This window comes from Leptopilina boulardi, unplaced genomic scaffold (assembly GCF_019393585.1).
Source record: "Leptopilina boulardi isolate dan_hultmark-lab unplaced genomic scaffold, ZJU_Lbou_2.1 LbouV2_249, whole genome shotgun sequence".
Lineage (NCBI taxonomy): Eukaryota > Metazoa > Arthropoda > Insecta > Hymenoptera > Figitidae > Leptopilina > Leptopilina boulardi.
In genome coordinates this window covers 1,519,237-1,536,981 of record NW_026137806.1, presented here as the reverse complement: position 1 = coordinate 1,536,981, position 17,745 = coordinate 1,519,237, and the positions used below count along the sequence as shown (strand labels likewise).

General features: G+C 23.7%; 3 protein-coding genes across 12 annotated transcripts in view; 1 reads left to right on the top strand and 2 right to left on the bottom strand.

The window, feature by feature from the left end:
- The window catches only part of LOC127280664 (uncharacterized), a 57,896-nt gene extending 44,499 nt beyond the window's left edge, over nucleotides 1-13,397 (bottom strand). For 2 of the 8 annotated variants that reach the window (XM_051303825.1, XM_051303822.1), the window contains exons 1-2: nucleotides 13,290-13,397; nucleotides 12,209-12,305 (exon numbers count right to left, since the gene is read on the bottom strand). The gene's annotated coding sequence lies outside the window, so the exon portion shown is untranslated. Of the gene's footprint in view, nucleotides 1-7,252; nucleotides 7,423-11,299; nucleotides 11,576-12,208; nucleotides 12,306-12,685; nucleotides 12,733-13,289 lie in introns of those variants that run through there. The other 6 variants (XM_051303823.1, XM_051303820.1, XM_051303819.1 and 3 more) reach the window with 6 other exon arrangements.
- LOC127280665 (venom acid phosphatase Acph-1-like) lies at nucleotides 1,850-5,771 on the top strand. 3 transcript variants are annotated; one of them, XM_051303829.1, is made up of 8 exons: nucleotides 1,850-1,883; nucleotides 2,406-2,513; nucleotides 2,623-2,888; nucleotides 4,214-4,295; nucleotides 4,540-4,614; nucleotides 4,899-5,022; nucleotides 5,218-5,432; nucleotides 5,507-5,771. In XM_051303829.1, the coding sequence occupies exons 3-8, from the start codon at nucleotides 2,629-2,631 to the stop codon at nucleotides 5,744-5,746; spliced, it is 996 nt and encodes a 331-aa protein (XP_051159786.1). In that variant the 5' UTR covers nucleotides 1,850-1,883; nucleotides 2,406-2,513; nucleotides 2,623-2,628; the 3' UTR covers nucleotides 5,747-5,771. The 3 variants fall into 3 exon arrangements, with proteins under 3 accessions (XP_051159786.1, XP_051159787.1, XP_051159785.1); XM_051303830.1 differs by having other exon boundaries at nucleotides 1,881-1,899; XM_051303828.1 differs by lacking the exon at nucleotides 1,850-1,883 and adding an exon at nucleotides 1,890-2,095.
- Nucleotides 13,398-14,190: 793 nt separating the features above from the next.
- Nucleotides 14,191-17,709, bottom strand: LOC127280728 (polymerase delta-interacting protein 3-like). Its single transcript, XM_051303955.1, has 6 exons — nucleotides 17,435-17,709; nucleotides 16,508-16,941; nucleotides 16,199-16,407; nucleotides 15,142-15,402; nucleotides 14,864-15,072; nucleotides 14,191-14,781 (listed from the first exon to the last, which is right to left on the bottom strand). Exons 1-6 carry the CDS (start codon nucleotides 17,503-17,505, stop codon nucleotides 14,712-14,714), a joined length of 1,254 nt encoding a protein of 417 aa, XP_051159912.1. The 5' UTR covers nucleotides 17,506-17,709; the 3' UTR covers nucleotides 14,191-14,711.
- Nucleotides 17,710-17,745: the final 36 nt, after the last annotated feature.

Below are 17,745 nucleotides of genomic sequence, written 5' to 3'. Positions count from 1 at the left end.
CGAACTTTCTTTGTCTTTTTATTATATTAATGTATTTATATCTTAATTATTATTTAACTCTATATTTAATTTAATATAAATATTTATTTCCATTTAAAAATATTTTATTAAATTAAATATACATTGAAAAAAAATTATTTAATTAAAATCATTGACTATACTTATATTATCAAATAAATATTTATTTGTAACAAATAATTATTATTTGAGATGGCATTTGTTTCAAATACAGAAATTATTGTGTCAAATAAAATTTATTTAATTCAAATAAAAATTATTTGGTTCAAGTAAATATTTATTTAATTCAAATAAAAATTATTTGGTTCAAGTAAATATTTATTTAATAATACATCAAGTAATCGAGTATTTGAATCAAATAAATTTTTTTCAGTATATTAATTCTGTGTGATAATTTATTATTAAATTCAGTATTTTTCATTCTAAAATAATAAATATTTGTTAAATTGTTTTTTTTTCTAAAATTTAAATTGGAATTTAAATACAGTGGAACCTCGATTATGCGAACCCCTGTTATCCGTACCTTCTGTTATTCGAACTGTCCATTTAAAATATTATATTAAATTAAATATACATTGAAAAAAAATTATTTAATTAAAATACTCGATTACTTGACTATTATCAAATAAATAATTATTTGTTTCAAATAATTATTATTTGATATGGTATTTGTTTCAAATACAAAAATTATTGATTCAAATACAATTTATTTAATTCAAATAAAAATTATTTGGTTCAAGTAAATATTTATTTAATAATACTCAAGTAATCGAGTATTTGAATCAAATAAATTTTTTTTTCAATTTATTAATTCCGTGCAATAATTTATTATTAAATTCATTATTTTTTTTTCTAAAGTAATAAATATTTGTTAAATTAATTTATTTTTTTTCTAAAATTATTGTTTCAAATACAAAATTTATTTAATTCAAATAAAAATTATTTGGTTCAAGTAAATATTTATTTGATAATACATCAAGTAATCGAGTATTTGAATCAAATAAATTTTTTTTTTCAGTATATTTAGTTTAACTGTGACATTGTTTTACTTTACTCGGATCTGTCTAGGTTAGTTCGGATAATCAAGGTTCCACTGTAATATGATTCTTTTAAAAAAATTTTCAACTTATCTTTATATTTTGACTATAAATTTTCTAAATTTTGTTAACAAAAAAATTTTTATTTATTAAGATACTACACCCAGAGAAATGATTTATTTGAACCAAAAAAAATATATGTGAGTTAAATAAACATATATATTTGTCTCAGAGCCTATTAACTTATTTATTTGGCGTAAATAAAAATTTTATTTGTCATAAATAAATTTTTCTTTGACTCAAATAAATTTTTTATTTCAATGAAATAAAATATATTTGCAACAAATAAATGAGTTAGTAGGCTCGGAGACAAATATACAATTTCTCTGTGTGTACTGATCAATAAAAAAAAATCCAAGGACCAAAAATTAGAATTCAAATTTCAATACAAGAATAAAGTTATCCTTTATAAAAAAAAATTCAATGATTAAATTTTACATTCACTCTATGACGTTTTCTATTTCCACATAATCTAAAAAAAAAAGTTATAGTAAAAAAAAATGAACCAATCCTTGAACTTTCTTGTAATGATTTGAGAAAATCCCATTCGTCATTTATAAAATAAGATTAACAGTAATTAGTTACATTTTGGTATTGCCTCTCAAAGAGTCAGCAAAATTCTTGAGAATAAGTGCGTGTTAATGAAAAATTAATATGTTTAAAGAATCGACACATAAACCTGTTAGTTTTTCCTTATAATCCCCCCTCTAAATTGTTACAGTGAGAGAGTCAAGTCAAGCAGAAACGTCAAAGGTATTGTAGAGTTCGGTGAGATATCATAGAGGTTGTGTTTAATATTGTCCAAGCAGTTGCAAAAAAAAAAAAAAAAAAAATTTATTAACTTTTCTTTTATTTTTTGAAAAATTATCAATTTTTTTTTCTTCCTTATAAATATGAGAAAATTTCTTTTAATTTGTGTCCTCTTTACTTTTCTTATTGGCAATGCACAAAGTGAACTTCAATTAAAAATGCTGCACGTGGTAATTCATTATTCAGAAAAAAATTTTCAATTATTTATTTATAATTAAAAAATAATTGAAAATTATATTTTTAAATTAATAATATTATTATATTAAAAAAAAAAACTATATATAAATTATATATTACTTTTTAAGTCATGATATTTAAAATTTTTTCTCTAAATTATCATTTTATTCATTGAATAATTAAATTATAATTTAGTAAAATATTTTTTTTCCATGATTTAAATATATATAAATTTTTTTCCATTAAAAATTTGTAAATAAAAAATTTAATAAATTAATTTTCTTTCTCTATGCAAAATTGTAGCTTTTTCGTCATGGTGACAAAATTCCCGATAAATTATTTCAAAATTATCCCAATGACCCACATGGTAATCATTCATTTCTACCAATTGAAAGTGGTGGTTTAACAACAGTAAGTTTTCAACATAAAAAAAAATAAGTATTTATAATAATAATAATAATAATAATAAAGAGAATAAATAGAATTTGGAAAATAATAATTGATTTATATGCAATTTTAGTTGGGAATGATGAGAGAATTTAAAATTGGATTATTACTTCGCGAAAAATATAATGATTATTTTGGATCACAATATTGGCCGTCATTAATTTATGCACAATCAACAGATGTAGCGCGAACAAAAATGTCCCTTCAATTAGTTCTTTCTGGATTATTTCCACCATCAAGAAAACAAGAATGGAATAAAAATTTACCCTGGATTCCAGTTGATTTAGAATATTTCCCAGTTGATAAGGATTATCTTTTGTTTCCTACTTCATGTCCACAGTAAGTAAAAAAAAACGCAAATAACTATTTTACTAACAATTAATTTTTCAAGTTAATACAAAATAATAACAATAATGTATTTTTTATTATAAACATTCTAATATTGATTATTAATATTATTATTATTATTATTAATTTGTTATTGTTGCTGTTGTATGTATAATTTTTATTAATTTTTACTAAAATACTTATTTGAATGAAATTCTATTTTTAAAACAAAGTTTTATTTTTTAATAATTTGTATTAATTATTGTTTTTTATTTTTTTTTTTTTTTTTAATTGAGTACAATGAAAAATTACCAATAATCAGTGAATTAATAAAGGAATTTTTTGAATAAATGTGCATAATGTTAAAATGAATAAAAAATTGATTTCAAATTCTCAATTTTTCTTAGAATTTCGTGATTTTTTTGCATTTTTTTTTTTTTTTATCTTTTATTTATTATATAAAATTTATTTTTTTATTATTTTTTTATTTTCTTACTATCTTATTAAGTAATTTATTTTTTCCCCCTCAACCCAACGAGTAAAACAATGAAATTCATAGACATAAAAAAAAATATATATATATATATATATATAGAAATAAGTAAATTAAATCAATTGAAATTACAATATAATTGGATATAATAAAGTTATAACGTTTTTCCAATTATGCACATAGATAAAAGAAGATTACAAAAAAAAAAAACGTAAAATATATTATTCAACATGCAAACACGTGTTTTTCAAGTCAGAACGTTTATTTCAATTAAGTAAATTTAGCGCATTTAAAAAAAAATATTAACTATTTAATTTATACTGTCTCATTTAATATAAAAAAAAAATATTGATTTATTATTTTCATGTATGGATTTTTAGTTTTATTTTAAGGGCACGTAAAGTATAATTTTTTTATGAGAGAATAAATATTTTCTCTCGAAAAAATAAAAATTTGAAATTTTCATTTTTAAAAAAAATTTTAAACTTTGTGAAATAATATAAATGATTATAATAATAATAATAATAATAATAATAATAATAATAATAATAATAATAATAATAATAATAATAATAATACCTAATAATAATACCTAATAATAATACCTAATAATAATAATAATAATAATAATAATAATAATAATAATAATAATAATAGAATAATAATAATAATAATAGAATAATAATAATAATAATTTAATTTTTGTATAAAAACATTTTAATATTATTTTTTTTATATAATTTTATTAAAAAACGAATAAGAATTCCTATTATCTCAACTACTGACGTATCGCGTACCTGTTTTTTTTATAAAAGTATTTATTTTAAATTCCCGTATGTTTCAGATATAAAAAAGTGTATAAAAAATTCCTCAGTCAAACGGAAACGAAGAATGTCCTGAACACGTATAAGGAAGTTTTTGACTACACTGAAAAAAAAATTTATTTGATTCAAATACCGGTGTATTTGGTTATTATCAAATAAATATTTACTTGAATCAAATATTTCTTATTTGAATCAAATAAATGGTATTTGCTTCAAATACTGAAATATTTGATTCAAATACTATATATTTGATTCAAATAAGAAATATTTGATTCAAGTAAATATTTATTTGATAATAACCAAATACACCGGTATTTGAATCAAATAAATTTTTTTTTCAGTGTACTTAACAGAAAAAACAGGAAAAACAGTTCAAACCACAAGCGCTGTCTATTATTTGTATAATTTACTCAAAGAAGAGGTATAAACAAATTTAAATTATTTATAATTTATAAAATTTAACAATAGAATATTAAAAAAAAAAAAAAAGAAAATGCACATAATTTACAAATAATATAAAATAATATTGAAATTAAATTCTTTTTTTTCAATTATAAAATATTGATAAAAATTAAGTACTATATTGCGTCATTATATCAATAATTACAATAATTGTTTTAAAATGGCTATAAGGTAATAAAAGTTAATAAACTTCATAATCTAATTTGAATATTAATGAGCAATTATGTAAAAAAAAATTTACAGGCAGCACAAAATTTATCTCTACCAATATGGACGAAAAATGTCTATCCAATTCCTATGAAGAATATCACGGCTTTGGATTTTAATCTCAGATCAAATACAACGATATTAAAGCGATTAAATGGGGGTGAGAGTATATATATCCATTTAATACCTAAATTTTAATTTAACCAAATTATATTTATTTAATCAATATTTAACCTTCTTAAACGAATCAATATTTAAACAAATTGAATAATTATAACAAAATTCCTAGTTAATAACATTATTATAAAAAAAAAAAATTATATCGAATATAATTTAATGGGAAAAAAAATTACAGGTACACTTTTACGAAAAATAACGGACGACATAAAGGAAGTGCGAAGAGGAACATTAAAGCCTCCTGACCGTAAAGCCTTTTTCTTTTCAGCTCATGAATTAAATGTTGTTTCATTTGCTCGAGTATTAGGATTAAATACACCTGTACTACCAAATTATGGATCGACTTTTATAATAGAGACTCTTGAAAATGAAAATAATGACTATTTCATTAGGGTAAGTAACAAAATTATTATAATAAATTAATTTAAATGATATTTTTTTTTCAAAATTTCTTTTCTAAATTGCAGATATTTTTATGGACTGGAGTTACTGAAATGTATTTATCACAAACAATTCCCGGTTGCGAGGAAATTTGTCCCTTGGATGAATTTCTGAAACTGCTTCACAATGTTATTCCTAGTGACAAGGAGTATTACTGTTACGGCACTAATTCCCTAAATTCGGCTTCAGCTTTACTAGAAAATTCAAAATTATATTCCCTGCTTTTATTTACTTTTACATATCTATTTTCAATTTCTTTAAAATGAAAATAAATTAATTTAAATTCCTTTATTTTTAATTTTCATTCATAAAAATTTTTTTTTTATCTTTTATTTTACTGCGTTAATTTTTTATTTCAATTAAAAAAAATTAGAAAAAAAAATTTATTTAAATCAAATATAAACTGTATTCGAATTAATATAATTTTCTTCATATTTAAAACAAATATATAATTTAATTGACTGAAATAAAATAATTATTTTTGATATAAATAAATATTTCATTTTCAAATAATAATTATTTTAATCAAATAAATATTTCATTTTCAAATAATAATATTATTTTAATCAAATAAATTTATTTCTCTGGTGAAAATAAATTATTTTTAATACTATTATTAAATTATAAATATTCTAAAATATATTGATAAAAAAATTTATTTAAATATAAATGAAAAATAAGAAAAAATATAAAAAAAACGGACCATATATGTATATAAATGCATACACAGTGATAGGGAAATTGCCGCACAATAAAGTGTATGCTTCCAACGGGATTCATACACGATGTCAGTTAAAACGACTACATAGTAAACTTTTCATTAGTATCACAAATTATAGTTATTATAAACACTTCCTTCACCGAGATAGATATATATATATATATATATATATATATATCCTGTACGATTATTTTTTTCAATTAAAAAAAAAAAAAAAAATTTAAGGTACTTTTTTCAACGTTCATTGCTTTTATAATATGGTCAACATATATATGAGAAAAGAAAAGACTTTCCATTCCTCTTTTCGTAAAGAAGAAAGACCCTGCATCTTTTCTATTGCAATAGAATGTCTTCTCATAAAATCGAAAATAAAAGAACGTCTTTCGCAATTTTCCGTCATTATTTATAGAGGGTAGACTTATTGTCATGGCGAGATTCATTGCGGCTTTTTTTTTTTTTAAAAGAAGATTTTTCTTAACTAAAAAGCGCGTTACCAAAAGTAAAACTTAAATTATTAATATTTAACTTTGACTATTATCAAATAAATATTTACTTGAAACAAATAAATATTTACTTGAAACAAATAAATATTTACTTGAACCAAAAAAAAATATTTTCTTTAACCTAATCAAGTATAACCGATTATTTAAATCAAATATTTTATTATTTTAGTGAGTGTAAATTTCATGATAATTAGCAACGTTTTTATAAACGAAAACAAAAAAATAATTCAACAATTATCCATTAATTTTGGTTAAAATTAAAGTTATTCGGTGGTAACTGGTTTTTATATAAAAGTATATTAATTTCTTGAAAGTTTGTGCAAATCAAAATTAGAGATAAATATTGACATGAAAAAATATTTCTATTTTAATTTTTCGTTTTTGAAAACGTTGCGAACTTGATTAAATTTTAATATAATTTTTAAAAAATCATTATTGTAGGACGCAATATTAAAATAGGAGCGGATGCAGCATCTTTTCTAAAAAAAAAAAAAAAACCCACTATATATCATTTCGTAATAATCATGCATCGCGAAGATACCACTCACCTGAACGTTACTGATATATTGCACAATTTAAAATATTCCTATTGCAATTCTTCCATCTCATACATTCACAAGTATCACCAATTTGCACACATATAATTACTAATCATAATTTATTCATCTATTGTGAATTACTCTAAATAATAAAATTCTATTTACAATATAAACATATACTTATATATGAAAAAATTAATTTTAATTAAAAATTATTTTTAATTTTCACTTCCAACTACCATTTACTAATATTTGAAATAAATAAATTTTTAATTAAAAAATAATTATATTAATTAATAATAAATTATTAAATTGTGAATAAAATAATAAAATATTATATTATTTATAATAAAAATTAATTATTATATAAAAAAATTATTTATATAATTATTAATTAATTATTATATTATTATTATTAATTGTAATAAAAATTTAAGAAAAAAATTTAGACAAGTTTCATTTGCAATTTACCGCTAAGTAACACAATAAAGGAAGATTTTACTATGGCAATATTCAAGTTTCTATATCGTGAAAGTTGTGTGTGTGTGTGTGTTTGTGAGACTTTTTTAAAAAAAACACGCAGAATTGTTCAAGAGAATATTTGCTTGCGTGTGGCAAGGACGTGTGCATTCCATAGACGTCCCTTTACGGTTTCTACAGGGTTAAAGGTGTTGGAATAAAACTGACATAGGAGGGCTTGAAACATAATGTTATGCAGGTCGCGTTTACCTCTGTTCCACAAGGGAACCGCACCACGAGAGAAAATTTTAACTGAGGATTTGCGCTTTTTTGCATTTAAAAAAAAAAAAACGAAAAACGAAAAACAAAAAAATCTATGAATCTCAAATCAAATTTTTACAATATTATGTGTGCCAAAATAAAATATGACAATATATATATAAAATATTTAAAATTTCCAAAAAGTTTTCTAATTCAAATTTTTGTTTTCTTTATAAAATATATAGTAAATATAAAAATATTTTAATATCAAACAAAACAAAATTATTAACAAAACGAAAATTTTTAAATATACCCGTGTGGAAAAGTGATGTGGGCCCCCAGCGGGGGCCCTTATGGATCGCCCTCATGCCATGAGGGCCGCATATGGATGATCCATAGGGGCCCCTCATGGAAACGACATGCTCATCGATGAGGGCGCCCGCATGGGCGATCCATGAGGGTGCCCCTACGGGCGCCCTTATGGGCCCTCACGTTTGCCCTCATCTTGCCCTCAAGTTTGCCATAATGTTTTTTAATCAATAATATTAATAATAAAAGTTAATTAATAATAAATAAGCTTAAGTTATGAATAAATAACATATTTATTTAATAATTATTCAATTTTAAATTAAATTCTTACTCAAATTGAATTTATTAATTAACGTTCTAATTAATTAACTGTCGGATATAATTAAAAGTAATAATAAATTAATTAATTAAAAAATTAAAAAATATTTAATTTATGCATACTATTAACGGATATTTTCATTTTTCAATTAATTCATACATAGAATTAATGATTAAACGCAAACCTGAGAAATAAATAAATCTAACGCATGGGGGGAATCGAACCTACGACCTACGGACTATGAGTCTAACGCTTTACCAACTACGCTACGTACGCTACTTCAAAACGAATGCTAACTTCTTGATGCTATTTAAACTTCAAAAATACCTAACAAAGAAAAGTGCTTAACATCATTTAGTTAAAGTTAAGATATTAAATTATATTTTCCAATCAAATGCAATTTATAAAATATAATTAATTATATGCTTTATGATTATTATCATGAATCATCTCAGGCGAATTTTCAAAAAAGTGTAAATATATTTTTATTAAAAACGCGTTATTCGTTGTTTTGAATCATTGGAAACATTCATTTTTTGTTGATAAAAAAATATTTGATTTTTGGACTTAGAAAATTTTGCTAATCGATCATGAGGGCGATCCATGCGGGCCCCTACGGTGGCCCTCATCTATTTTGCCATAAGTGTGAGTGTTATTTTCAAAAAAGTGTAAATATATTTTTATTAAAAACGCGTTTTTCGTGGTTCTGAATCATTATAAACATTAATTTTTTGGTGATAAAAAAATATTTGATTTTTGGACTTAGAAAATTTTGCTAATCGATCATGAGGGCGATCCATGCGGGGCCCCTACGGTGCCCCTCATGGATTCGCCATAAGTGTGAGTGTTATTTTCAAAAAAAGTGAAAATATATTTTAATTAAAAACGCGTTTTTCATTGTTGTGAATCATTATAAACATTAATTTTTTGGTGATAAAAAAATATTTGATTTTTGGACTTAGAAAATTTTGCTAATCGATCATGAGGGCGATCCATGCGGGGCCCCTACGGTGCCTCTCATGGATTCGCCATATGGATCAGCCCTCATGGGCCCCCGCCGGGGGCCCCGAACTCTTGAGGGCAAGATCGTGGCTTTTTCCACACGGGTACTTTTCTAGAAAAAAAAATTAATTTTTTCTCCTAATTTGTAAAACATTTCTCTGCCTTCTTTTTTTATATATTACTTTTATCATATGTAAAATACCTACGTGAATGACACTATGTTACATCATACACGCAGCCTTGACGTTACATTACTTATTAGTCATTTTTCCACATAAAAAAAGTGAATAAAATTTTGTTATTTAAAAAAATATTTTCTAACTAAATATAATAATATGTAATATTTTATTAAATAATTATAATTATTTTTCAATAATAATTATTATTTAACTAATATATAATATATTCTGATAAAAATCCAATATACCCAATAAGAAAAATATCCACAAAAAATATAATATTAAAAAGAAAAACTTTTTTTTGAAAAATTTTATGTCATCTATATTAGTGAAAAAATTCGTAAAATTCGTGCTCCTTTTTCGTATTAAATATAAGTTTACGGTATTCAAGATTCCAGGACTGGTTTTGATGATTCCCTAAATAAAAATAACAACACTAACCATCAGATTAACGGGACAAATTCGACAAAAGTTCCTAAATCTCAAATTATTATTATTATTATTTACTCAAGGTCATGAAAATATTTAAGTCCCTTTTGATTTCATTCGATAATAATCAAAATATCAATATCGTGTTTATAACTTTTTTTTTCTTCTAAAATAAGATACCTATTTTTACTTACTTGGTGCAAAATTTAAAATTTTCTCAAATTATTTTCCATTATGAGAAAAATAAATTGAATAATTTAAAAATTTAGTGAAATTTCAAAAATATTGAGAGAAACTGTATTATTTTCTCGGTAAATGGAATAATTCCATAGAGAGAGAGAGAGAGAGGGGGGGAGGATAATTAATATTAGTAACTTGGGAAGGAAAACCACTAAGTTAACAAATGTTTATTAGTAAAAATCATTGGGGAATACTTGTGTTTAAATGTAAAATACTTGTTGGAAATATGTTTATACATTGTGTACCGGAAGTTTTAAACTAAATCGTTATTTCTCTCTCTAATGTCTGCAACAACTTATCACGTACAACCTTGATATACATATATATATATATATATTGCCAGCTGATTTTCACGCGTATAACTTCGACCCATTTTACTCAAACGCACGTGCATTCAATTCTTTCAAATTTTTTCAAAATCGATTTTATTGCAATCTCGTTACTTTTTAAAATGACATTCTACAAATTATCACAAGCATTTTATTCGCTTCGATGCATCGGAATCCAACATTATACTGACTACACTATTCTTATTATAATCGTAATAAATTTTTTTCATTTTTACATTAAAAAAGAAAAATATTTAAATCTACAATCAGAAAGAATATTCTAAAAATAAACTAATTTCGTAATTCATTTGATAGTTGGAATGATGAATCATAAAAATTCTTTTTTAAAAACTCTAGTTTATAGAGTTTTAAATTTTTCTATAATAATAAATTAATAATAAATCATTTTATAAAAATTTATATTGTAATTTGAAAATACAAATTTTTTCCACTTGCAATTTATGAAAATTGTTATTTTTTTTTTTTTTAAACATAGACAACCGACAGAAGCAATTAAATCACAACTCACTTCTATTTATAATCACACTGAGAATCAGGTAAATGATTATTTATATTTCATTTACAAAGAGAGAATTATAAAGAGAAAAGCGATAAGGATTTTTTTTTTATTTTTTTCTTTTAAATGAATTTGCGAAAAAAATATTTCAAAAAAAGAGAATTCATTGATGAATAATGGGAAATAAACTGAATAATTTGAATGAATTTAGAAAAACGTGTTTAAATGATGAGCCGCCAAGCTGCCGCACGTCGCTAAGCAGCATCTACTGTCACTTGAGGCCCCCGTCGAGGGACTTACAACAGGTGCCAGGAGAGACACTATACAGACAGGTGCCCCTTTTCAATTTTTATCCCATCGTCAAATTGTTATTATAATTTCAAAAAAAAAAAACATTTCCAAAAAAAGCAAAAATTGCAGGAGAAAATAAGAGAAGATATTCCAAATGTGCGACTAATACAGAAAAATAGAACAAAATATAAAAATTGACACATTAGAATTTATCAATTTTATATATTTATATATAAAATGAGTTCGAGCCAACTAAAATGTCACCTGAGTCACATTAATGCTAAAAATGTTTCTTTCACCATTTTCTTTTTTTTATCTTTACGATAATGTGTATTTTTATGCGAAAAATATCTCTTAACCTTGTTATTAAAGGCAAAAGAAATATATATATATATACGAGAGAAAATGCATTTTGTTCAATTTAAAGAAAAAAATCTTCTGTAAAATTCATATAATTTGATATTCGGAAAAATTAATTATTATTTTCGTTTAAGTTCGAAACGAAAGATTTTTACTTGTAAATTTGATCTTTTAAATTCATAATTACTTCGCACAATAAATGAAAATCAATATAAATTAAAAATAATTCAACACTATAATTATATTGTATAAGAAATAAAAAGTACTTACCAAATGCCAATAATTGTAGATTCTCACAGCGAAATGATTGTTTTTGTGTTCTTATTCTCGTTCTCTGAAGACTCATTTTTTTCCTCTTCCAAAAACACTGTAAAAAGAAATAAATATTAATAACAATTATAATTTAATTCCATTGCGAATGAATAATTATTCATTATTATTAATAATTATTTTTTAAATAAGCTATGCTCACTAGACAAATTACTTTCAAAAATTAGAAATTATGACAAAAATTGAGAAAATTTGTTTTCAAATTGTGAACGATGTTCATAAACACCAAAACACTGTGAAATTTGCCGCGTGTATTTTAATTTTGAGGTTATATCACAATCGAAAGCAAATTTCATGAATTATTGCAAATTTTTATATTTGCCAACAAAAATTATTTTCAATTATCAAACTTCAGGCAAACTGAAAGTAAACTGTATTGAATATTATATTATTCACGTTATTAATTATTAGAATTACTTTTTTTTTTTTTGGTTCACGAAATACGCAACACTTTCAACTGTCAATTGTTATATACAGAAATTACCTAAATTACTAAAGTTTCTTACAGTGCTACCAACTTAACTCTAAAGGCATTTAACATATTATATACATATATATATATATATAATATTAATAGTACAGAAATTATTTTATAGTTAATACTAATTTATTCATATTTTATTATATTCAGATTAATATTTAATAAATTATTCATTTCAATATAAAGGCATATGTATGTAGATGCAATGCGCCACCTAGCAACAATGACGCAAAGTTTGGTAACTGTCGAAATTTTTTAAAATAAAATTATAAGATTAAATATACTAATCAATTAATTTTAATTAAGTTTATTATACGCTGCGTCTATTCGTCCGGACAAAATAATTTTTGATAATTCTGTCCGTCTACGTATATTTTAAGGAAACCTTGGAGGAGGAGGGGGGGGGGGTCGGAAATGCCCGAAAGTATTCTGCGAACAAAATCGGGTGGATATAGACGGACGTTTAGACACTTTGTTTATTATATTATACATAGTACCTATAAAATAATATATTTTTTTAATAAAATAAATATTTCATACCTATAATTCTCTTCTTCTACTGCAAAAAAGTGGAGGAAATCAGTGATTGTTGAATTAAAAACGATTTTAAAAAAATTTTTCGAACCGACGCAGATCCTTCCTTTAAGATGTCCAGAATGGAAGTGAGCGTGCGCTGTCGTGAAACTAGCTTTTATACTACGACCTCAGCTGCCGTGCGCTGATTGGTGGGGCCACTTTCAGTGGTACGCTGATTGGTGGGCGCTATGGTCATGAACATCTATAAATATAGGCTGTTTTTTTACGGTCACTTCAGTAAGCAGTGGAATCTTCAAGATGGAATATCTGCGCAGCTTAAAAAAATATTTTATTTCTTGATGGAACTGGACTGGATTGATTATATATATTAAAAGATCATAAATCGACGAAAAATTTGTATTTTTTTTTTCATATTCTTTAAATAAATATATATACTTTTTTCAAATTAATGAGGGAATACTTCAGACATTAATTGATATTCTCATCACAGTGTCGCCATCTTGTTAGAAGACTTGGTATAGTGTACTGAAAATTAAGCCTAGATTATTATAACAATGCAACAAAGTAAACGAGTGAATTTAACAATAATTTATTGAATAAGGGGAAATATTGATAAACAATAAAAGATAATTATTGTATTGTTACAAAATTTGAAAAAATAGATAATTATTAATGAATTTTCTTTCTTTTTTGAATTTCGTCTATATTTTGGTAATCGGCACAATCATAAATGACCTTGGAAATATTGGCTGTCACTCGGTATATACTCACTCTTTTTGTAAGGTTATTTTTTCCATATTTATTCAGAATTCATAACCCATCATCTCCGGCAGTTAACCTAATTCGCGAATAATGAATTCCTGCTGCTGATGCTGTCCATGCAAGAAATAATTATCATACGAAATAAATCCAAATAATTTTATTTTCATTTTTTACTTTATTTCCAACATTAGATTTATAATGTAACTAATAAAAGATTTTTTTTTTTTTCAAACAAAAAAATTGAATTTTACATAAATATTTATATGCAAAAGAAATACATTAAAAACTAATTATAGTGATTAATTTCAAATGTTGTAAAATTAGTACATGGAAATATAATCATTAAATTATTATATTACGAATGGCAAATTTTCTTTGTTCTTATATGATAAATCAAAAAAGTATTTTAAAACTAGATCTAAATTGATAATTTTTTTTTTTCTTCTGCTATTAAGAAATCTCATAATTCCCTGAACTAAAATATTGTCTTGATATAAATTAATGAAAAATGTTGATATAAACAAATTTATGTATATGTTATATACAGCTAAAGTTTTTGATGTTCTTTGCTGTAAATTATATTTTAAAAAAATGTATTGATAAATTTACTTTTTTTTTAAATTAAAGAAAAAAAATAGATAAAAAGCACTTTTTTTGCGATTTTTAATCTTCAAATAACGCCCTGTGAACTGCTCCTAAACTAGGTTGAACATAACCAGTACCTCTTCTAGATCTGAAATTAATATTTTATATAAATTTATAATAAATCACAATAAATAAAATTTAAATGAAGACTAAGAAGTTTTTTTGTTTACTCTGTTAATGGTCTGATTGCCGGTCCAGTAGGATTGTTTCTTGGTCTTGCATTAACCAATAAACATTTCATAGGATGACCATCAAGTTGTCTATTGTGATACGTCTCAACTGCTTTTGTTGCATCTTTTAAAGTCTTATAAATAACTTCTGCAGTACCAGGACGCACTAATCGAGACACAAGAAGTTCTCCAACATCTTCGAAGAGTTCCTACAAAAGACAATTTTTTCTTTTAAATAAAATCAATTTAATATAGTAAAATAAATATTATATTCATACCTTAATATCTTCTTGAGTGACATTTGGTTGTAAATTTGATACTACAATTCGATATCCTGTGGTGTGTGTTGTTATCATTTTTTGCTGAAGCATTCCAGTATTTCTCGATTTAACAGGTGATGTGTCGAGTCGTGCTTTTATTCCAACTTCCCTATGATTTCTAGAATCATAATATTTTCCATCGCCAGCATTATCCGACAGAATGATTCTTGATTTTGATCCAAATGACCAATCTTCCTTATACGAATTATCATGTTTCACCTGAGAAAGAAAAACAATAGCAATCAGCATTATAATTTGTCATTAAAAAACAAAAAATAAACAGGGTGGCCAGCCAATCGAGAGAAAGCCGGAACTGAAAAAATAATCCGAGAGATTTTATGAGTTTTGTGATTCGCGCAATTATTCGAAAATTGTTTAACTTTTAACCATTTAAAAATTTCGTGTTAATTATTTCAAATATATGAGTAATTCCACGTGATATTGAAGGATCTATCCTCAGATTCCTTCTATACTACGTCTAATCAAATTCTGTGTCAAAAAAAAAAAAGAATATTAAGTATTACTAAAAATGATATAAAATATATTAAATCTCAGTAAAAAATTTTTTATGATTACTATAAATTATATTAAATTTCGTAAATATTTACTAAAATTTGAAATACATTTCTTAAAAACTGAAAAATATTTTCAGAAGTATATATTATTTTTTGTATCAATATTTCCCATTTTTTACACGTTTTTTCTAAATTGAAAAATGTTTATTAAAATGTCTGCTATACATAATAAAATTTGTTATATTTTATTTCAATGTACTTCATAAAATTTAAATTTTATAAATTTTCATCGAATGCTTTTGGTGTTCATTATTTTTTACAATTGCATATTAATATAAATATAATAGATTTATGTATAGAAAAAATGTATTTTGTAAACCGGGAGAAATCTTTAATTTCTAACGGGAAAAAAACCGGGAGGCAAAAATTCTAAAAAATAGTGGCCACCCTGATAATTTTTCTTTTAAATATTTCAGAAAAAATATCAAAACAAACATTACCATTGAATTGTGAGCAATAACTTTAAAGTCCCTTGGTCTCTCTGATTCTTGTTTTCTGACTATTGAATTTTTTCCTAATGAACCCGATGGTTTAACCCACGTATATGGTGTTGCTGGTTTAATATTAAAAACCGGAGGCGGAGGTGGAAGTGAAGGTGCATATTCATTATTAACAGTTCGTCTTAATGGCGGTGAATCCATTATAAATTCTAAAATCAAATTAAAAACATGTACAATTAAAAAAAAAAAAAAAAAAAAAAAAACAAGTAAAATTAAATTATATAAACTATTAAAATGTTTTTTTCATACCATCATCATAATCGATTGATATGTTATCAACATAATGTGGTTCCAATGGTGATCTATATCCAACAGTTCTCCTTGGCGATTGTACATAAGTATTTGGCACATTATGAGAAATATCATTGAATTGTGATAATTTATTTGTTGAAAGTGAAATTCTACCATTGCGACCTGTTTTTCTTGCAATCGATAAAAATGGATCGATTTTCTTTAATTGTGTCGCACGTAATTTATCAATTTTCAATCGTGCATCACTTTGTTTAGCAATTTGTGCTAATTTATCACGTGCATCAGTCATTTTTAATCGATTTTTTTGAATTATTTTAAATCTAGCATCCGTAACACCTCCATTTCCACGTCCACGAATTGATCCATTAACACGAGCGCCTCTATTTTGTGTAATTCCACGACCTCTCGTTGGTATTGTTCCATGACGATTTCTAATTTATACATATTAAAAATTGTTTTAATTGAAAAATAAAAATTTTATACTTTTAAAGAACATACCTTAAAACAATTTATTATAAACAAAAATTAATTACCTATAAATTAAATAAAAACACAAATTTATAAAAAAAAAATAATAACAAACCCAAGTAGAAAAATAACCTATAAAAAAATTCATTTCTCCCAAAATTAAAGGTTATGATAAATTTTTGAAAATCACAAAACTCACAGAGAATTTATTACAAAATTTGACCGATTAACAATATTATAAACTAATTAACTATTTTTATTAAGTTTCACTATATAAAAAAAAAAAAAATTGATAAAATTGACATAAAGTTGTAATCAAACAATATTTCTATTTGCAAACGTGGAAATTGTTTTCAAACATTTAAAAAAAAAACTATTTTAATTTAAATAATAAAAAAATAATTATATTAGACAACTAAAATATAAATATTAGAAAAAAATAAACACTTTTCTTACCCTCTGCCTCTCATTGCTGATGGTTTTGATTTTTTAATTATGTCATCCAAGCTCATTCCTGTATCAGCCATGCCTTAATGAAAAATACTCTAAAGACAATTTTCATTTATAAAGAAAATTGTTTCGACACTAAAGAAAATCAAAAATTAAAATTAAAAAATAAAAAATTGTATAATTATTATTATTATTTCTAAATAAAAGTATATTAATAGCCACAATAATTAAATATTTATATGAAGTAAAAAAAAATGGGAGTCTACTCCAAACAGGAAGTGATATTATTTTTTGGACAAGTTTCTTAATAGCGCGAG